This window comes from Lethenteron reissneri, chromosome 65 (genome assembly GCF_015708825.2).
Source record: "Lethenteron reissneri isolate LAM-NWPU_2019-01 chromosome 65, ASM1570882v1, whole genome shotgun sequence".
Lineage (NCBI taxonomy): Eukaryota > Metazoa > Chordata > Hyperoartia > Petromyzontiformes > Petromyzontidae > Lethenteron > Lethenteron reissneri.
The window spans coordinates 1887417-1910566 of NC_083843.1; the positions used below are offsets into that span (position 1 = coordinate 1887417).

General features: G+C 42.9%; 1 protein-coding gene across 1 annotated transcript; it reads right to left on the reverse strand.

The window, feature by feature from the left end:
- Positions 1–1959: 1959 nt before the first annotated feature.
- On the reverse strand, positions 1960–17992 carry LOC133359724 (E3 ubiquitin/ISG15 ligase TRIM25-like). Its single transcript, XM_061578246.1, has 6 exons — positions 16531–17992; positions 10822–10917; positions 8754–8987; positions 8315–8337; positions 3850–3965; positions 1960–2915 (listed from the first exon to the last, which is right to left on the reverse strand). Exons 1-6 carry the CDS (start codon positions 17080–17082, stop codon positions 2365–2367), a joined length of 1572 nt encoding a protein of 523 aa, XP_061434230.1. The 5' UTR covers positions 17083–17992; the 3' UTR covers positions 1960–2364.
- Positions 17993–23150: the final 5158 nt, after the last annotated feature.

Here is a 23150-nt window from a genome sequence, read left to right on the forward strand (position 1 = left end):
GAGATCTGACTGTTGATACTTCTAACCAATTGATACACATATTTTCGGACATGCTTTCCGTACGAAAATTGCTATTTTAGAATATGCCTATCGTTTATTATCACATAATGTGAATATTTTCCAATACTTGTTTTTTGTTATTTAATACGGATTGATGAGTACGTATATGTGCATGGGTATTGTCGTTGCTATGAATTATTGTTGATAGAGTCAGTGAGATTAAAGTTTCTTAAATAAAAAACAGGTTCCGCGTGCTTCGTTCCTAAATTCGTGCATAATTGTCATAATGATTAACTGTATCCTGTGGTGAGATCTAAATCCCGAGACCTGACATAATTACACACATACTTGTTAAAGCGAGAATCATGATTGTTAAAGCGAGAATCATAATTGTTGAAGTGATTATACTTAACACACGTGTTTTTAGTTAATTACACTTAATTACATACATGAACAAAATTGTACAATAATTTTAAATATTAGTATTATTTTATTATTATTTAATAATATTTCATTTTTGTTATAACAATATATGTAGTGACATCGCGGATGTCACTGTGTGGTGCTGGCCCTAGAGGGGCACGGCGTGCGATGTACTCACATCGCGGACATCACGTAGGTGGGTGTGCTACCAGCCCTAGAGGGGGCTCGGTAAGCGCTGGCATAGCGCAGTGGCACCACGCGTGGCTTGTAGTGCTGACTCCAACAGGAGGGAGTATGAGTGTCAGCCATGGGATGAGGTTACCCGAGGCCATGGCACTCTGGTTGACCCGGGAAGGCACGTGACCAGTAAGATCTACACAAGGGCCCCAGGTGGGGGCTTGGGGGTGGTCACGTGTCAGGGTGAGATCCTACAGGAAGGGTCGAGAAAAGACAAGAAGTTTCTCGAAGATGGTCGTGGCCAAGGGCGGGGCCAGCCGCGACCCAGGAGCATATAAACCGGGTCCGCACAGGGACCGGAGTTCAGCGTTGCTGTTGTCATCTGAAGATCTCTGATCTACATTTTACGTCCAAGAAGAAGTCACCAACACGTGGACGAGGACCCCAGCTAGGGTCCTGTCCATTGTAGCTACTCCCAGTAACAAGCGTAGTTAGCCTGGTGGTCCACCACAATAGGTTATCTGGTAAAGGGGCAGTAACCAGTTTTTGTTATGTGTTGGTGATAATAAACATGTGTTGCCTCCAAGAAGTACGTTTGCGACTCAGTTGAATCCACTACATATACAACAGTGACATTTTTTGTTTAATCTTTTTTTTATTTGATTGGTAGTGCCAGTATGTAGGATTTGGTAGGCATATTAAATTAATGTACAGTGTTGTGGGTGTGAGGGTGGAATAGCTGCCCTTAGTGGAGGAGTTTAAGTACCATGGGGTCTTTTTGCGAGTGGGAGTGGGAGATCGGCCGGCAGATCGGTGCGGTGTCTGCAGTGATGCAGGCACTGTACCATTCCATGGTAGTGAATTAGGAGCTGAGTTCCCAGACAAAGCTCTCAGTTTCCATCTAGATCTACGATCGTGGATACAAGGGGACGAAATTAGTTTTCTCTGCAGGGTTGCCGGGTTCACTCTCAGTGATTAGGTGAGGATCTCAGAAATCTGGGAGAGCCTCAGAGTCTGGCTGATGCTCCTCTGGATCGAGACAAGCCAGCTGAGGTGGTTCGGGCACCTGGTAAGACTCCACTTGGAACTCAACCGGGCATGTCCTGCTGGGAAAAGACCACAGGGGTCGACCCAAGACACGCTGGCAGCACTATGTCGCTTGGCTGGCCTGGGAACGCCTGGGAATTATCCAGGAAGAGCTAGAGTCTGTTGCCAGAGAAAGAGAGGTCTCAACATGCTGCCGACGTGACCCTCACCAGGACAAGTGGATTGAGAAACGAATGAACGTTGTGAGATGCAATTGAAATAAATGACGCTAAATAAAACGAAATTATTTTTATTTGTATTCCAGATTTTTCTAGTAGAATCAATGATAGAAGCGTTATAATGCCATTTCCGTACGTGTACATTTCTACGTTTGTACCTTAGTATTGTATTTCTCCAACAATTCATTACACCACAAGTGTATAAAGACATCCCATTTCACCAAAGATAATTATAATTGCACCCCTATACTATAATCACACTCCTCTGGCAGCGTGAATACATCCATGTTGATTCTACACACCGAGTGGTACTTCATTGTCAACCACTAGAAAGGTTTTGATCAATTATGCTCAACCCACATTCTAATCGAGAGCCACACACTCATAACCACTGCACCCACCAACCAATCACAGACCCGGCACTACACATAACGGTGACGATGGCGCGAGTGTCATGTGTCGTGGTGTCTGCTCTTTATGGTGTTTATGTTCACCTCTCTCAGGACGCATGGCTCAGATCCAAAATCGTCACAGAGTGACCAACTTCACCAAACCCGATGTACAGCCCAAGATGTAGGGGCTGAGTGAAAGTTTGGTGAACAGAGTATAACAGTGCCATGGAGTCGGCGCTGTAAAACGACAGGAGCCCCGCTTCCCAGTCCAGATGAACCCCGACTCTCCGTGGAGGCTCCGGCACCATCAGTGAGGTCTCTACCCCGCCATGCCACACTGAAAAGCTGCTGTTATATTTCCGTAGACTCCAGGAGATGTCACTCCCTCCCAAGAGGCACTCAATACCACTCCCGCTCCGTGGGATCGTCCCATATGCGATTCCAATCCGACACCGCTGCACATTCTCCACGTTCACCTCCCAGTAGTGCTGACCCGACGAGAAGCTCTCATAGCACAGGGCTTGTAACTTCCTATCAAACCGGTGTGGGTGATCGGCGCGACCCTGCGAGAAACCACTCAGTGTCACCGTCCTAAGATCTGAGGAAATCTGGAGTTTGTTGTGGGCTGAGTTTGTGTCCAGAGTCGGTGACCGTCCATCTGTGGTAACAACAGTGAAGACGATCGATGTCGCAGTCACAGCAACGCATGCACAGTAGCAACACAAGCACTACATGTGCTGTTTACAAATACACATTGTGTATGGCATTATCATTTATGTTATTGCAATAATGCAATAAACAATAAAAGTACGTAACAAATTCACATTGATTATAACATATATTACAAACGCTTGTTATTATGTGTACACAAATTCTAACGAATATTTTTAGGTATACATACATACTAATGGATACTAGTGTAGTGACGCCGACAAGCTTTCTTGCTTTACTAAGAGCCTTTATTTTGGACACAACACTAATTCTCGGACCAGGCTATTGGTTCTTAATGCTTGAACTTCGTTTTCTCTTTAACCGTCCCCTCCTCTTGTGCTATCGACCTTTTAAATCTTTCGACCACCCTTTTTGGAAGCTTCGCTCAACCCATTTCCCCCAGCCAATCCTCGATCTCCTCCAATGGTTGTCAACCGTCATCCATACAGTCACACGTATTCCATGCCTGTTACGTTTGAATCTCGCCTCCAATGCCTTTGAATCTCTTAGCTTCACCAAACGTCTTTGAGGCTTCCCTGCAACAATTAGAACCCTTGATTGAATTCCTGACTGTCTATTTGCACGTATGTTACGTCAGGTAAGTGGTCTGTTGCCTTGGTCATTACACTTGTATGTGTAGACAAATAACATTTTGCTCCAAGAAACACTTTCCCACTACTTTATGTACCTATTGATGACTGAGGCTCTCATTGTTATCTTCAAATTTTCAACCATCACCTGAGTGACTGCATTTCTCACTGAATCCACGCGACGTCTCCCTGCCCAGTGGCTTAAATACACGATACAGGCCTGCCTCGTGGTGCTGATCTTGTGTTTGTTGTTAATGGGGCAACAGCTATCAGTGAAGCAGAGAAACCTACACACAACAGCCAGAAGATTCGTTGGGATGCCTCCCACTGAAATGGCCTTTGCAAGGTTCAGGCGGATGGACACGGGGGCAGGGTTATCCTGAGTCCCCTGAGAGACCGAGCTGCTCCTGCACTCACAGTACGGGACACATGTACAGTCTAATAAGGGCCCATGTCCCTCTACACATATCATGTGGCACAATGTCGAATGAGGGTCCAAATCCCTACACAACAACAACGGCCATTCAGCACTTAAGTGGTGGTGATGTCACTATCGTGCTTGTGCCAGGGTATATGCCCTTTAAAGCCTCATGAAGTGTCAAACGTCCACTGGCAGGAGGTCACTGGACAGACCCATGTGCCATGGGTTGATGATTCAGATGATTAGCCAATGGTCCACCTGTGCTCATTATGCTAATTTGCTGTTTTATAGCTGCCCGGCGCTTCACACATTGTTGTGAGCATCGATCCTTTGCCCTCCATTTCCGCTGGAGGGCATCTGACTCCAACTGCCTAGTAGCATCCTTCACAATCCGCGTTCCACAAAGGCCCATCTTGACACCGCTGGTATTAGTTATTGGCAAGTCCACTCAGCTCCATATCCACTCATGCCACGCCATTCCATTTCTTCTCTAGGCCGTTCCACGCCTATTTAGTCCCCTCTATTCAGTCAAACAAAAGCTATTTGGGCATGTGGTGGCTGGGCATACGGGCTACATGACCCAGCCAACGCAGCCTTGCCTGCCAGAGGAGCTCACCGATGGGACTCTGTCAAAATCTTTCGAGGATCTGTGTGCTCCTCCCAAATTAAAGCCTAGTTAAACCCAGGATGGAGCATAGGCAATCCAGCCTGAATGCTTATAGTCGGCGAGGATGTTTTATTAGGGGGGTCTATGTTTCGCAAGAATAGAGAAGAAAGGGCACGACCATAGCCGAGAAGACCCGACACTGCGTGGGGATTCATATTCTTAGGTTTTTCGGTAAAGTCACGTAGGTAAAACATTAAAATTAATAAAAGTAAAATAAAATAAAAATCACGACGTTTCGGAGGCAACACAAGTTTCTGTCTTCAGGTGGAACCGTCACAGCCACGACAGCTGTATCAAGTAAATGAGAGATTGCAGGAGCTACCACTCCGTTTATATAATGGTTGGATAAGGGGGGGGGGGGGTAAGGGCCAAGTGCAGCACACTTTTTATTAATATGGTAAGGTGAGGCTTAAGAGGGTGAGCCTTTATTATGGAGAGGTACGGTTTGTGACTCAAACTGTGACAAGGAGACAACCACTAAACATGGTAAACCTGTAATAGTTGTCTGTCAAATAAGATTGGCAAATAAGTGTAGTTAAATCTTTTTTGTATGGTTAATCACATCTTTCCAATGATTACTCAGTTTGTAACCGTGATGACTTGGCCCTTACCCCCCCCCCCCCTTCTCCAACCATTATATAAACGGAGTGGTAGCTCCTGCAATCTCTCATTTACTTGATACAGCTGTCGTGGCTGTGACGGTTCCACCTGAAGACGGAAGCTTGTGTTGCCTCCGAAACGTCGTGATTTTTATTATATTTTATTTTATTAATTGTAATGTTTTACCTACGTGACTTTACCGAAAAACCTAAGAATATGAATCCTTGCAGTCACGAAAGCTTCAAATCTAGAATTAAACTGCGTGGGGAGCGACAGACCAGGGAGCTTCCAGGCAGCGTTATGCAGCCAATGAAAATATAATTCTGCTCGACTTGAGACCTCTGCTGTCAAACCAGAGCTGGTCATTAGCACACTGCTCAGGTATGGAAACCTCTCCACTGTATCCACAACTACCTCATCAATGGAGAGTTGATGGAGTGGAGTGTTTGATGATAAAATACACAAGTAGGTGCTTAGTTATTGAGGGGTTGAGGGTAAAGCCCCACCTCTGAGTAGCACGCTCCAGGTTCAGCAGCAGCCATTGCTCAACCGCACCTAAGCATCGATCAACCTCCCATTGTATCTGTACCAGATGAAAAATCCTCCCGTAAAGGCATGAAAAGCTTGTCCAACTACGTGGTCGAAAAAGATGTTAAATAATATAGGTGCCAGAGGATATCCCTGTCGCACCCCAAGGTGAACAGGAAATGGCTTTGATTCCCGGCCACGTAGCTTGACCCGAGCCTGACCACCATCACGAAGGTCCTTAATCATTGTGACCAGAGAGTCAGGGACTCTGAAAGCACTAAGAACAACCCAGAGCCCAGGCCTATTTATGGTATTATAGACCTTGACCAGGTCAGAGATGTTGGTCCTGTGAGAATTCCCTACACCCCTGCTGTAGCAGACGGACGTAAAATATGACATCTGTGCAGGACCACCCTGGACTGAAACCACATTTGGGCACTGCAAGCCTATCATCAGCGTGCTTGGCAAGGTAATGTTGAATCATCTCCGCCAGGACCTTTCCTGGCACACTGAGGAGATAGATGCCCCTGTAGTTTTTACAGTCTGTGCGGTCCCCTTTCTGAAAGAGGGATACCACCAGGTCATCCTTCTAATCCTACAGATCCTGTCCAGTGGTGCAGACTGTTATTATGATGTCATACAGGGCAGTGGGCACCGAAACGCCACCCTCCCTCAGCTGTTCGCTTGGGAGATCATCTCTGCCTGGTACTTTTCCTGGTCTCAGACTCTGGATTGCCTTCCGTACTCGCTCAACAGATGCAATTCAACCAGCCACTCACAGGGGGAGACTACTTATTCAAAGATTTGAGGCACCACAGTTCCAGCAGCGCCTTCCCCACTTTTCCTCACAATGTTTTCTGGACTGAGGGATTTCCCCTCCCCAAGACCTCACAAAAACGCTCTGCAAATCTCCAAACTTGTTCCTGGTGGTCAGAGATCAGATTACCTTTCTTTACCCTCAGAATGGTGATAGGTGTGGCACTGCAACTTCCGAGCCAAATCTGCAGTAAGCCCCCTCATCCTCCGACGTGGGATGCTGTCGACGGTGGGAGTGGGCCTGTCGCTTTTTCTCAGCCAGCTGAAAAACCTTTTCTGTCAGCCAGGGTCTCTGGACATATTTATACCACGTACCCAAAGCAGCCATTGTAGCTGCATGAGCCACAGTCCAAAACCTCGCCCATTTCCCCTTAGCATTGGGAGGAGTTGGGGAACAATGCCAACCCCATGACGTTTATAGCAACTACAACAGCCAATGGGAGCTCTAGACGGTTGCGAGGGGCTAGTAACCCTTCCACCTTCAATGTAATCATCACTAAACTACGTCACTATGCACGCAGCACGAGACACACATTCTAATGAGGGTTCATGTCTCTTTACAAAGACTTAGCCTTAGCAGATTGCTGAGGAAAGTGCTGTAAGCAAGCACCTGTTAAGGCCGCCACTGCACACGAGGGGGTGGGTTACCAGCACCACGCTCGGCCGCCCTTGTCTCCAGTGGCGGCTTGTGACATTTCGATTAGGTGGGACTGTTTTGAGTGACCTCTGAAATAATGGAGTTTTAATTTAAAACATCTCGTCATGTTAATGGCCTTCCCGTGAAAGTGATATAACAATTTAATCTACCATCGGTAGGCATTTATAAACAATATGAAACAAAACAACAAATCACTCAAATGCTGTCCCCATGACCCTCAAGTCCACACTACACAACCCCTTCGACGCTGCCAAAAGCTTAAAGCGTGTAGGCCATGACCTGCTATATTTGTACAGTGAAAATTACGTTGTGACATCGTCATTACAGCCATGGGCGCCTTTTTCACTGCCCTGAATGGGTCTCAAACGGCGTGGCTAAAATGCCAAGCTAATCACAATGCATGAAGGAATATCTCTTATTTGGGCACCTTTATCGCCGCCCCGAAACATCCCCGAGGCACAAATCACTGTGTTGCAGTGGGTTATAATATAGACAACTTAAAATGGTATCTTCGTTAGGCAATTCACCTTGAAAAAATATTTATATTTCGAATGTATTAAACACAACAAAAAATTTATAGCAAAGTATTTTTTTTATTCGAAAATTTCTTTCTCATCTCCAGCTGCTTGGTAAGGCAGCGCCTCAATGCCCCTAGTAGACGAACCACGCCTGTTTGTCTCCCCAATGGCGAGGTTTACATACTGCACCAGGTACCTATTTGGGGCTGAGTCGACCTAGCGGAGGGCCATGACACGTTCATATAATTGTCACTGGTGTTGGCCGTCAGCGGGAGTCGAACTCGGCTTGTCGGGTTCGGAATACAGCACGGTAACCTCAACACTCCACACAGCACGGGAAACACAGAGTCTAATTAGGGTCCATATCTCTCTACATACACATAACTGGGCACACAAAGTGTAAGGAGGGTCGAGGTCTCTCTACACATAGACAATATTGGACACAACTGCATGCAATGGCATTTATTAAGAAGCACATCACGATCGTTCACTTATTTTTCCACCAAGTGACAGACAGAGCTCGAGTTTGAGTCTGGGTTGGTACTGACCTGAGATTCTCATGCACAGGATCCTGAAAAACACAAACCCACATTTTATGTTAACATTGACAACCTAAACAGATGTCCCATCAGAAAATTAACAAATACCTGCAAACGGAGAATTATGAAACTATAGTTGTTTTACCTGGACATGAACAAAGCTCTACAAATGACAAAGCACTCTAGTCCAGCACATAAATAAATGCTTGAATGATGTTCAAAAACTAACGTATTTGATCTCTGAATATGGTGAACTTTTACTGAACCAGTCCAGGTCTGAGTGTCGCATTGAAGCAAAGTTGCATCTATTTCTGGACACCACCGCTTCCCCCCACATCGAAAGATACTGAAATAAATTGCCGACAACGTCAACGTCTCCCAGAGTGGTAGGTGACCTTCTTCTGGTTATTGATAAACTAAGGCTATGAGTAAATGGAGGTGGTGCCACCTGCAGGAAGGCGAGTGGGTCCTGCACGTTGAAGACAGCGAGCAGCTTGTTGATCTCCTGCTCCAGGCCGCGTGCTCTGCTCTCGTAGTGATCGATGTCCGCCTGGATGCGGGACAGCACGGAGTGGCCCTCCTCGTCCACGCGCTCCAGCGCCTCCCTCTCCTCCTCCCTCAGCTGTTCCCTCCTGCGCTCAAACTCTCGGGTGATCCGCTCCTTGACCCCATGCAGAGATTCCTATGCAGAGATACGATGACGCGTTATAGAATCGCTCATCATTTAAGACAGTGCGATGTGACATCATAGAGCATCTATGAGATCTCTTTTACCAGTGGCAAAATATAGTAGTAGGTTTTTACCCTTTTAAACTGGCACAAAACTGACACCTTTATTCAAGGCATCATGTTTGCAATAACCACAACACAAGAAGTCAAAAAAGCAAACAAAAAGAAGCAACTCTGATAATGATAATAATATGCACTGTCCTTGAAGTTGATTGGTCCACACCCGAGACGGCTTTCTTTAGAGCCTAGTCCCCATTGGTGTTGGACCAGATGACACCAGAAGGCGTACAACTCAAACACAGTGCAATATCAGAGTCTTGAGAGCTCGGGGTAAGCATTTACTCTATGAGATCTCTTTTACCAGTGGCAAAATATAGTAGTAGGTTTTTACCCTTTTAAACTGGTACAAAAACTGACACCTTTATTCAAGGCATCATGTTTGCAATAACCACAACACAAGTAGTCAAAAAAGCAAATAAAAAGAAGCAACTCTGATAATGATAATATGCACTGTCCTTGAAGTTGATTGGTCCACACCCGAGATGGCTTTCTTTAGAGCCTAGTCCCCATTGGTGTTGGACCAGATGACACCAGAAGGCGTACAACTCAAACACAGTGCAATATCAGAGTATTGAGAGCTCGGGTAAGCATTTATTCTATGAGATCTATTTTACCAGTGGCAAAATATAGTAGTAGGTTTTTACCCTTTTAAACTGGTACAAAAACTGACACCTTTATTCAAGGCATCATGTTTGCAATAACCACAACACAAGTAGTCAAAAAAGCAAACAAAAAGAAGAAAGCCGTCTCGGGTGTGGACCAATCAACTTCAAGGACAGTGCATATTATTATCATTATCAGAGTTGCTTCTTTTTGTTTGCTTTTTTGACTACGTGTGTTGTGGTTATTGCAAACATGATGCCTTGAATAAAGGTGTCAGTTTTGTACCAGTTTAAAAGGGTAAAAACCTACTACTATATTTTGCCACTGGTAAAAGAGATCTCATAGAGTAAATGCTCACCCCGAGCTCTCAATACTCTGATATTACACTGTGTTTGAGTTGTACGCCTTCTGGTGTCATCTGGTCCAACACCAATGGGGACTAGGCTCTAAAGAAAGCCGTCTCGGGTGTGGACCAATCAACTTCAAGGACAGTGCACATTATTATCATTATCAGAGTTGCTTCTTTTTGTTTGCTTTTTTGACTACTTGTGTTGTGGTTATTGCAAACATGATGCCTTGAATAAAGGTGTCAGTTTGTTACCAGTTTAAAAGGGTAAAAACCTACTACTATATTTTGCCACTGGTAAAAGAGATCTCATAGAGTAAATGCTTACCCCGAGCTCTCAATACTCTGATATTGCACTGTGTTTGAGTTGTACGCCTTCTGGTGTCATCTGGTCTAACACCAATGGGGACTAGGCTCTAAAGAAAGCCGTCTCGGGTATGGACCAATCAACTTCAAGGACAGTGCATATTATTATCATTATCAGAGTTGCTTCTTTTTGTTTGCTTTTTTGACTACTTGTGTTGTGGTTATTGCAAACATGATGCCTTGAATAAAGGTGTCAGTTTTGTACCAGTTTAAAAGGGTAAAAACCTACTACTATATCATAGAGCATCTCAACACCGCTTTGTCTCTATACTCTGTACAAAGAGGCAGTCGACTTACATTGTGAGAGCTTGGAGGAAATTAAATGCATCGTTGATTAGAATGGGATTCAATTTAATACACTTCACAGGCAAATTACAAGAGGGAATCGTGAAGCTGTCGCCTCGCTTTCTACCTGCATGCGCCGGTAGTCGTCCTTCAGCGACTGAGTATGTGACGCTCCTATCTTCTTGTTCTCCTCTCTCCTCGTCTTCTCGAGTCTGAGTTCCTCCTGCGTGGGGTAGAAGAACAAACGTGCTCAATACTCGCATCATCAGCAGCACCCGTTGCCTCTCCACTGTTCGACAGATATAATAACTGCATTTGTTATTTTTAAAATGTACATATAAAGTAAATATTTATAAATTTAAATGTCATATTTACATTTTGACTTAAAACTTTCGTGACTGCAGGGATTCATATTCTTGGTTCTTTCGGTAAAGTCACATAGATATAATTTTTTTTAAATAAAAGCAAAACAATTGATGAAAAAATGATGATGAAGACTGCTTGTGTTGCAATCGAAAAGTCGTGGGTTTTTTCTTTTATTTTTAAATATAATTAATTAATTTACATTTTCTTTTTCTTTTCTATCTACGTGATTTTACCGAAAGAACAAAGAATATTTCGATTTAAAGCTTTCGTAACTGCAGGGATTCATCTTCTTGGTTCTTTCGGTAAAGTCACGTAAAAGGGAAATAATAAAATAATAAAAATAAAACATAATAAATAATTCTCACGACGTTTCGGCCACAACGCAAGCAGCCGTCCTCAGGTGAAGAACAGGTCTGAAGAATCAGTTTTGGCGTGTTTCAGATCTGACTTGTGCTCGCGGACACGATCAGAGATATGACGTTTCGTTTCTCCAATGTAGCAATCACTACAACTGCAACTCAGTTTCTTCCGCCGTTGCCGATCATTGCTACAACGCTGTGGGCTCTCATGAAATTGTCTTTTCCGAGACTAAGGTGCTCTGCAAGCCTCCTGGCTACCAACATATGTTTGTACACGAGGCCATCCAAATATACAAACACAGACATAATTTCAACCGTGATGATGGGTACAAACTTAGTAATCATTGGAAAGATGTTATTAACCATGCAAAAAAAAATTAACTACACATATTTGGAGCATTCCTGGCAGCAATTTCAGCTGCACCACCTCTACATAACAATAGGTTCAGTCAACCATTCTACACAACAAAGAATCATTTCCTGGCAGCGATTTCAGCCGCATCATCTCTACATAACAAAAACGCTCAGTCCCTTTTACATGCACCTTTACATCATCCGCACCTAGTTTACACAACAAAGGCTCATTCCTAACAGCGTGCTTCAGCCACACCGAACCTTACAAAAATAATATTCAGGGCCTACCTTGGCTCCTCCCACCCTCAACCAGTATATATACAAATACTGTTTCCTTGGAATTTATCTCACTTGATACTGCTATCGTGCTGTGACGGTTCCACCTGAAGATGGAAGCTTGTGTTGCCTTCGAAACGTCGTGATTTTTATTTTATTTTTTATTTTACTTTTATAAATTTTAATTTTTTACCTACGTGACTTTACCGAAAAAACCTAAGAATATGAATCCTTCAAGTCACGAAAGCTTCAAATCTAGAATTGACTATATATATTTTATTCTCCGCAGGGATTGGATTCTTTGCTCCGCTGCAAGTCTCCTACCACCACTCTCCCACTGACATATTTCATTGTCTCCTCTTAGTACCTTTCACGTGACGGTCAATGGTATAGTGTATAGCAGATTGTATAATAATAATAAATAGTATAAAAGTGTAATGTTTAATATAATGTATAAGGTAATATATAGTATCGTAATTGTTTAGTGAATATACAGCAGTGTGGTATATAGTAGGGTGGGTAGAATAATACATAGTGTAATATGACAAGGTATAGTCTAAGGTGTATAGCAATACAATATATAATTTAATGTTGGGTTTGTCTATGGCAGTACATAGTACGGGGTAGACCCGTGTGATGTAAGAGTAAAAAGTTTAGCTGGAGGCATATAATATTTTTTGCGACGTAGAATTGTAATGTATGACTTACTGTTAGTAGCTCAGCTTATTGGACAGTATATTTAGTATATTGATGATACTGATGTCGTTAATATTTTAGTTTCTTACGTGGTGGTTTAACTGCTGCAGCTCCATACTATTAACATTCCTTCCCTTTATTAATGCTAACCCTATTCCCTCCCTTTGATGCTGCTAATCCTGCATAATGCACGGGCATAATATGACTTTGAAAACCCCCCGCCCACCTCCTACGCATTTCACAAGTAGTGACTAAACCCATATCTGCATTTCCCATATATATGCTAAATTCCTCTTGATATGCAAATTCCTTTGTCAAGGCGCTCTTCCCCCTCCAACCCAGCTTAAATATATGCTTCCAAGCCTGGTGATGTTCATTCAGTTACTGTCTTTCCGACAGACCTGTTCTTCACCTGAGGACAGCTGCTTGTGTTTTGGCCGAAACGTCGTGAGAATTATTTTATTAGGTTTTATTTTTATTATTTTATTATTTCCCTTCTACGTGACTTTACCGAAAGAACCAAGAAGAACAAAGAATATGTTTTATGTACAGTTTTATGGTCAGTAGCTTACATACCAAGTGCATTCATTGCATGCAAAGCATTACGGATATTCATCTGTCAAGTACCGAAAGTTGTTAAGCCTAAGTAATCAATAACATAAATAAGCAAATTATACACCTCCTTCATGTATCTGTCTATCCTCATAAAACTACGAATATATTCACATTAAAATATATTTTATACATCCCAGACACAATGGATGAGACGCGATGTCAAGCCCGGTCCAAAAGTTTGCTTGTATTTGATCAATGCTTCTGAAATGAAGCACTCCCGGAAGACCGTGAGGCTGATGGGTTGAGTATACCAAATATATCATGGGACCTCCTTTGCCAGTTCCAAAATATGCGAATAAATGTTCCCCTTCTTTCTGGCAACAAAGCAGGTGTTAAGATGTTAGAAAAAAGGGGAAACCGTATTCTCATATTTTGGTACTGGCAAAAGGAGGTCCCATGATGTAGCTGTTCGCCCCGAGCTCTCATTACTCTGATAGTGCTTGTCTTTGTGCTGTACGCCTTTTGGCGTCCTCTGGTCTAACAGCTTTTGAGACTAGGCTCCAAAGAAAGCTGTCTTTGGTGTAGACCAATCAGTTTCAAAGACAATGCATATATTATCAGTGTTTTTGTTTGCATTCTGACCACAAGTATTGTGGTTAGTGCAGACATAATTCCTTGTAAAAGGTTTCAGTTTGGTGTTTTAACATCTTAACACCTGTTTTGTTGCCAGTTAAAAGAGGAACACCTATTCTCATACCGAATATAGTTATTTTTTGTGGCTTGAGGAGCTGCTGATCATTTATCCCTATCTGCAATCGGCATCACAGGTGAACAAAACATTTTTCTAAGCATTTCATCTACAAGTGAGATTAAAGTTTAAAATCAACTCTGTACAAGTTTTTTTTTACAGAATTTGCAAAAAAATGTATTGTCTCAGATTAACTGTTGGTACTCCAAAGTCTGCATGACGTGGGCCAAATGGTTAAAATCGCCTATAATGATTTACATCTTAACAATGTGTTTCTTTAAATTATGAGCTGATTTTGCAATATGTAATGATACAAAATTTGGGTTTAAATCAATAAAATGTGTAATTTATGCAACTTTGCTTCAAGAGCTGCAGTATATGACTGGAATTGTTACATTTGAAATTAGTAGAAGAAGTGGAGAAAATGTCTTTATAAAAACACACACATGAAAGAAAAATCTTCAAAGAAAATTGGTTAATATTCTTGGTTCTTTCGGTAAAGTGACGAAAGCTTTAAATAAATAAATAAATGGGGTAAGTTTACTTGCACAATTAATTATATGTTAAAACATGGCTTACTTTGCTGTTATAGTAAAATATTTTCGCTTAACGTTTCTGCAAGAGAGACATTTACTTCATCATCTACTAGCAGGAAGTACCCGGCTTTGCCCAAGGGAAAAATATATATTTAAAAACTTGTCTTTTTCTTTAAAAACATAACATATACATACACAAATACTCAGCTATTATAAAAGCCTAGCGTTCCGTTTGTCTGTCCATTTGTCCATCAACAAAATTAGAAGATCCTTTCAGAAGGCCTGAATCAAAAAGTTTGAAAAGTGGGGGTAAAAAGTTGAACTAAGCTTTATAAATGTGTTTGACTCCCCCCCCCCCCCCCCGCAATTTTTTTACCCTCCCCATACCCATTTTTTTCTTATTTTGGAGGCATATATACCTACACACTCTACATACAATCGAATAAGTAGTATCTAGTGACTCTACAGTAGTATTTAGTTACTCTACAGTAGTGTCTACTGACTCTACAGTAGTAACTACTGACTCTAATTTCTACTGACTCTATAGCAGGAGCTACGGACTCCACAGCAGTATCTCTTGACTCTACAGTAGTAGCTACTGACTCTACAGTTGTACCTACTGACTCTACATTAGTATCTACTGACTATAGTCGTATATACTGACTCAAAAGTAGTATCTACTCACTCTACAGTAGTATCTACTCACTAAACAGTAGCAACTACTGACCCTACAGATGTAACTGAACACATGGGGGTGGGGGTGGAGAGGACATTTGTCGAGGTGAAGGGCATGGCGCGAAGCGCCGAGAAGCCTTTAGTAGGAGGAAAAAAAGTGTATTGGCCCGTCTTGCAGCAGCAGTAATGCTGAGGTCCTATCGTTTTTTGTTTTCTGTTAAGTCAGCCGCTGCTCCTCCGCTGTTTGTTTTGCGAGCCACAGCACCTTCCTCTCTTTGTGTTTATCTTTTTGTTTTGGAGTCGCCGCAAAGAAAGATTGTTTGCGTTTCAAGGGGCAACCGCGAGTCGGCGTTCATCGCATGCGCATATGTGTGCTTTGGTGCATGCTCAAAGTTATCATTACGATTAGAGTACATTTTTCCAAAGTGTGATTTTCTTAGTTTAGATTGGACCAAGAGCAAAAACAAATAGCAAGTGTTCATTCAGGGGCTTAGTTTGTTGTATCTGTGTACTTTGTTGAAACGTAAACCTAAACGTTTGTCAGTTAAAAGCGTTACAAGGATAGGCGTACACAGACAGAGAGACAGACAGGCAGACAAAAAATTGTGATTATAGGTAAGATGCTGACAACCCTCAACTGTTTACCCGGGAATCTCACCAATTGCACCTCACAATTGCAGACCTGGTTGTGTTAAATGCCACCCAATCCGAAGAACTCTACCTAAGCCCCAGGCAGCATCTCACCAGGGCGACACAACCTCGAACTCTCCTCATCATTCGCTCTCTCATCAATCTGTCTAACCACCGCAACATTCTAGGTGTTATATTGGATTCAATACTCTCACTGTATAATCATGTCCTTAACACCGTGAACGGGTGAAATCATCACCTCATGGCTTTATGGTATTTCCCACCGATGCTGCCAGCTGCCAGATTCAGTACCAACTTTTTTAGAAGGCGGCTCGAATTGACATTCAACAAAAGGGTGTTTTTCAAACCACAATGAGCGGTTGGATATCAAAATATAAAACCACTGAAAAGTGGCGTTTACCACGCATTTTTCTTCTGGTGTTAAAACGAATCATCCAATTTACATACAACACACAGACATTGTAATGTGTAGCTCATTTTCTTTTTTTTACACGAAATTACTATGTCCATAGTTTTTTCAATATATATTTTGGAACAGATCTGTAAGCTCACGTTGTTGCAGAGATCAGTTCTGGCGCAATCCCAACTCTGTGCTCCGGTCTCTGAGCGGCTCCACTCACCTTCCGTGCCTCGTGCTCTTCCTCCACGCTGCTGAACTTGTGTCCCGCGTGCTCCCCCACGATGGCGCACCTCGTGCAGACCAGGCTCTCGTCCTGCGTGCAGTAGAACTCGAGACGCTTCTTGTGCCTCTTGCACTTGCGAGCTTCCATGTTGGCACCCAGCTCGACCAGCTCATGGTCTTTGAATTTTGGATTCTGCAGGTGACGCTTACAATGGGACTCACAAAAAGACATCTCGCACGTCAGGCAATTTCTCACAGCAGGGGCTTCACCATCCAGACAGCTGTCACAGGAAACTTGCAGTGATCTTTTATTTATCACAGTGAGCTCCTCTACAAGGTTGGCGAGCGCCACGTTCCTGGTCAGCTGCGGCTTCTGCTCGAACTCGGCTCGGCACTGGGGACAGAAGCAGCGCCCGGCCACCTGCCACGCGTCCTCCAGGCACTGCAGGCAGAACGAGTGGCCGCAGCTCAGCGTAGATGGGCAGTGGAACGCACCCAGGCAGATGGAGCAGCTGAGCACCTCAGATGCAGCAGCAGCTGGGGTGGTCATGACTCTGCTCCTCTCTCAGTATCTCAGCGAGTGTCTCAGTGAGTGTCTCAGTGAGCGTCTCAGAGAATGTATAAGTGAGGGTTTAAGTGAGTGTCTCAGTGAGCGTCTCAGAGAGTGTCTAAGTGAGGGTTTAAGTGAGTGTCTCAGTGAGCGTTTCAGAGAGTGTCTAAGTGAGGGTTTAAGTGGGTGTCTCAGTGAGCGTCTCAGAGAGTGTCTAAGTGAGGGTTTAAGTGAGTGTCTCAGTGAGCGTCTCAGAGAGTGTCTAAGTGAGGGTTTAAGTGGGTGTCTCAGTGAGTATCTTAGCGGGTGTCTCAGTAAGTGCCTTAGTGAGCGTCTCAGAGAGTGTCTAAGTGAGGGTTTAAGAGAATGTCTCAGTGAGTATCTCAGTGAGTGTCTCAGCAAGTGTCTCGATGAGTGTCCCAGGGAGTGTCTCAGCGAGTGTTTCAGCGAGGCTCTCAGCGTGCGTCTCAGCGAGTGTGTGGAGATCACAGAATGCTGTACGATTGAAGCAGGAAGAGGAAAGTGTAACCTAACAGCGCAGTTACTAAGGAGAAGAGGGTGACGGGCCCATTCCAGGAAGAGCAGCGTCACCAATTGAATCCACTTGCACAGTTGTTGATTGTCTTTTTTTTAACGAGTCAAGAACTCAAGAGACCAGGAGAGAGGAGTCAAATTTGCAGGAGTGACATGGGTCACCAAAAAGACAAAAGCAAAAACAAGGGAAAAGCACAACAATGAAGCGAAGCAATTGGAACTAAATGACAACTGCACAACGTAGGGATTTTTAAAAAACTGCACAAAGATGTATCAATGTCGCATAAAAGCTAAATTTCAATTTCCCCAGATTGATCACAGCACAAACAAAACAACTAAACTACAAACACAATAAACATATATAGGGTGACTGGAGTGCTTACATTTAAACAGACGAGGACATAGATGCAGCAAATCTGGCTGTGACGGTCCCACCTGATGACGGAGACTTGTGTTGCCTCCGAAACGTCGTGATTTTTATTGTTTTATTTTTATTAATTTCATTTTTTACCTACGTGACTTTACTGAAAGAACTAAGAGTATGTGTATGTGTGTTGAACTTCTTTAGCACCGTATGTAACCAACTTCACTAATCGGAGGTGCGGGGTCAAGGGCAACAAACTAAACACAAAAAGCCGTTCTAAAGAAATGAGTTTTCAATCTAGATCATTTAATTTTCCTATGCTGATGACCGAGGAGCGTATGCTCAGTGCAGACAGTCACAACGCCAGCTCTGTGTTGGCTCCACAGCGTGGTCCCCATTTCCCGTTGCCATTCGTCAGCGCTATCGCCGTGCGTTATTTACACAGCGCCTCCAATGCAGGGCCTCTCAAGGCGCCAGGAGAAGCGGGTATTGAACAACAGCACAACTTTGTGAGGAAGCAGATTACAGAACAAGTGATGCTTGATGCAAATATAATAGAGAAATATACACACTCCACGTGGATAAACTAGATTGCAAAGGATAAAATGTGCTTTAGAATACTGTCTGTTGATGTCCAATTCATTTAAGTTACTCATAAACTGTCTGGAAATTACGCCTTTTCGTCTTAAATCGATAAGTTTGGGGCGTTAAATTTATGTATCCGACGATATTTTTTTTCTTAAGCATCAGTATCGGCATTTATTCCACCTATTAGCCCCGATGTTGTAAACCTATATAATTAACCAAAAACTCGATGCTTGGACTGGTATGTTTGGCAGTCGTTATTGCTATTTGTTAAAGGATCCGGTAGACAGAGCTCTAATACAAGCGCGAGGTGAAGCAGCTGAGGCGTGCACTTCAGTTGCTAGCAAGTTCTGGTCGTCTAACATTAGCAGTGCGTGACCCTTCATTACTTCACCCACTCTTCTCCACAGCATCCGTGTCTGCACGTAGCCTATTCAATGTTGCTACGACAAAGGTATTTGTTAATGTGCAACATGCACTGTGAAAATGCACAGAGGCTGTGTTTTCTTAGCTACAATCCGCCTCTGCTTGAGTGGCCGTCCTCAAGAAGTGAATTCTGATGTCTGAGCACTGCCAGACAGCCAAATAGCTGAAGTTCAATTTGCAAGAATATTTTTTTTATGTTAAATCTGTTACAAAGTTATTGATTTGTCTATTTGTATTTATTTATCTGCTTGTTTATAGTATATTTTAAGTTACATGTTCTCAAACATTGAAAATGTAATCAAGTGATTTTAAAATGTTGCGTTTTTTTTTACAAAATATCGTTCGATATATTGGTAATCGGTGGACTAGGATTCTCTAAAATGGGTATCAGCATCGGACCCAAATCTGGCATCGGCCGGACTCTAATTTAGTATTTCACAGATAATGGGGGTTTAGCAGGTGGGACCTCTAGTATTGAAAAGAATGAAAACATTTCAATCTAGCACATAAAACAGTTATCATAATGCAAAGCAATTCTGACTTGTGTCAGCCATATCCCCACGCTGAACCCAAACGCTGTGTGCCAAGGCAGTCCTAGTTTGTACATAAAATAGTTACCGTAAGTTACCTCCTTACTGCACCAATGCTCCAATACACTCCCATAAAATTAAGTTCTTAGAATATGTTTAAGGATCTTTATATATATTAAAACCTTATTTATTTTTTCAAATAAGAAAACTGGCAGACTTGAAAAACAAACAAACCGTTGTGTTATTTTCAGGTTATTCATAAAAAAAACTATTAACACCAACACGAACACTAATTAGAGTAAATAATAAAGAGTGTGGGGTGAAAAAGAAAACATGTACAAACGTTTAAACCACCTATCTTAAATTAACTTGCACATTAAACGTTTTACATTTGAAATTAAATAGATGTTACGTTGAAATGTTTTGTATTTTCCCCTAAAATGATCGTGATTGTGCTATCAGCATCATGTCATGAGAGTATCCATTCTAATCTCTTGCAGAGATCACATTCAGAACAACCCACAGTGGGCATCAGAGGGCTCCCTTTGAGATCCCTTAAGTAACTTCTGATCCACACAGCAGGGAGAGAGGCGTAGCGGTTTTAATATACACCCGGGGGTGCTCCAAGTTTCGCCTTGTTTTACATCGGTTTTGGTAAATAGATAAAACATAACACAAACGCACAACGTTACTTACATTTTTTCTGTTAATTAGTTATTTGAACAGTTTTTATTCATATTGCAATCATTTAATTGGCTGCCTTCCAATAAATCAGAGCGCTCTCCTTGCCCCAAACCCTGCGCCCATCTCATAGGGCGGGGTGAGGGCTGCGCGAATGTGCGGAGAGGGTTCTGGGGGGGAGGTGTGTCATGCGAGATGGGGGCACCTAAGGGTGGGGAAGATGGGGGTGTTGGGTGAGGGGGGCTACTAATTTTACTGCCAGCACTGATCCAGAGATGTAGCCTGAGTGACGAATTCTGACTAATTCTAGACATCGTTTGGAACCCAGCAGTGCCTGGAACGGTGCTGGTGCGCGCCACGTGAGGGCGCTACCACTCCACTGCAGCGATTCGCGGGCGCACTGAATAATTAACGTGGCAGCCTTCAGTCTTTGTCACAGTGGAGCTAAGATTCCAATCATAATGGTTACGTTATTTAATTAGTGTCAGGAAACTCTTCGAGCAAAAACTAAGGTTGTATAAATGCATTTGTCCTGTCCTCTTCAGTCAATCAATCTTTATTCAATGTGTCAATATCGCCCTCAATAAAGTGGGCATCAGTGCACATTACAGCAAAATAGAACTGGTACAGGGGGCATAAAGCAACAGGAATGGACGAAAGAATCAGTTACGACCTCAGCATATCACACCGACTGATGAAGACCGCTTGTGTTGCGATCGAAACACCGTTGGTTTTTTGCTTTTATTTTTTATTTTATTTCATTTTTATTTTCATTTTCTATCTGCGTGACTTTAACGAAATAGCCAAAGAATAAGGGAAGACACCGTCTTTTCCCCCTCTCTTAAATTGTGGATGTTACGGGCAGGCGAGTGTGAAAAGATGCGTCTCGTACAGACCACGGAGTCGAGAGACACTCGGCGCGTTTCCGACGCCCGGTGGCAGGGTGTGCTCGAGACGGCTCGTCCCCCCAGCGTCAGGTGAACAATCCTGATACAGTTTGGATAAATTTATTCCATCACTTGAATGCTACCCACCAATTGTATATCATATGACGTATAGAGAAAATAACTAGTGTTGAGAATACATTTGATCAAATATACCATGCGTGACAAACCCCTCTCAATTTAGGCACACGAGTTATAATATGAAACTGAAAGTGTGAAAAAAATCGATAAGAATGGACGTGAGGAGCAGTGAGTGGCAACTCTGCTGAGCAGCTCACAGCCCAGCTGCTGGAGTGGAGGAGGAAAAGCGAGTTTCGGGGCGAGGGTTTAACTTTAAAGAGTCAACATATATGCTGACTGCCATGGACAACATTTGAAATATACATTTGAAACGGTACTGTACTGAATAAGTTTCGCTTGATTTGCGACACATTGTTCCGAATGAAAGAATCATTGATGAGGTCATTGATTCTTCAAATAAAAACAAAAGTGCTACTGCATTCGTGTGTCACCTGACATTTTAATGGGAGACGCTTTGTTCAAAATGCTGAACTGAATTTTCAAATATGAAAAAAACGAAAATGTACAAAGACACATCAAGATAGTACTGGAGTTGTTGACATTTAAATTGTTTGAGTAACTGGAATGTATTATCCTAAAGTAATCAACATGGTTACTCTGGATACTTTGTAATGTATGTTCGTATGTTTAAGTATTGATGTAGACTTGCTCAGTGGATCATTGTGGAATCGTAGGATTCACGCCCTGCATCTACCGTGACCTGTAAACGAATCGTAACAAACAAGCTGCGCCATAGGCATGCCGGGTGTGTTGTATATGTCGGGTCTTTAAAAATGAATAAAAATATAAAAAAATTAAATAAAAATGGAAAAATACGTAATTATCTAAAAAAATGTATTCATATAATTACGCACATAATTTATGCTAATTAGGGAAGTGTAATTGTAATAAGGTATGCAAATTTATACGACTATGCTAATGCATGTCGTTATGTTAATTAAGCCCCGTCTCGTTGTCGAGGGTCGTATTATCAATCAGGATAATACAATGAGTTGTATAAAGTTATGCAAGTGTGATGTAATTTTGCTAAATTAAGCTTGGCTTCGGTGTCCAGGGTTGTATTATCGAGCAGGATAATACAATTATTCTCGCTTTAAGTTTTAATGATTATGTCTTAGTGTGTTTAATAACTTTGACAAAGAAACTTTGACGAAGAAACCCCCTCGCAACTCGAGAGAAGGGATGGAGAAATACAGATGCAGCAGGAAACAAGTGGGACTGACAACCCCGAAGTCAGAGGAAGACAAAATCTTAAAACAAAGTTGCCAGAATATGCTGTACTGAAAGCGCCAGAAAGGGCGGAACCAGGGCAACACGAGCGGCACAGCAGAGACAGGCTCACTAGAAAGACGCACCACCACTCAAATACGACCGACACAGCAGAGACAGGCTCACTAGAAAGACGCACCACCACTCAAATACGACCGACACAGCACAGATAGCAGGGACAGCCCTCCAGAGAGAGGCAGGCTACGCAAAAACCACCAACACAAAACAATCCGCACCACAGACGACAGACACAGACATCACGACAGGCACGAGGCATGAGACAAATATAAATCAAGCATCAAACAAGGACCTCGGAATGCAAGCACCACACCTAGCAAACGCCATACACATAATGGGCGACAGGAAAGCCGAGCTCAAAGACAATCACCACATAAGCACATACTAAGGGGACAACGCACACAAACACATTAACAAGGATCACGAGACCAACATAGGAAACCTAAGGAACACAAGCCACGGAACAGGCAGGAATTACCAAGCAAAGTTGACCCACGTTACAGGCACAAAATACATTACAGAAGTTATGTTAAGCAGCACCACAGTTGGAGTGATAGCTCATCTGACACTGACTCCTCTGACGACAACCAACTTTCTGAATACTCATTCAGTAGTAAGACTCTGAAATTGATGGAC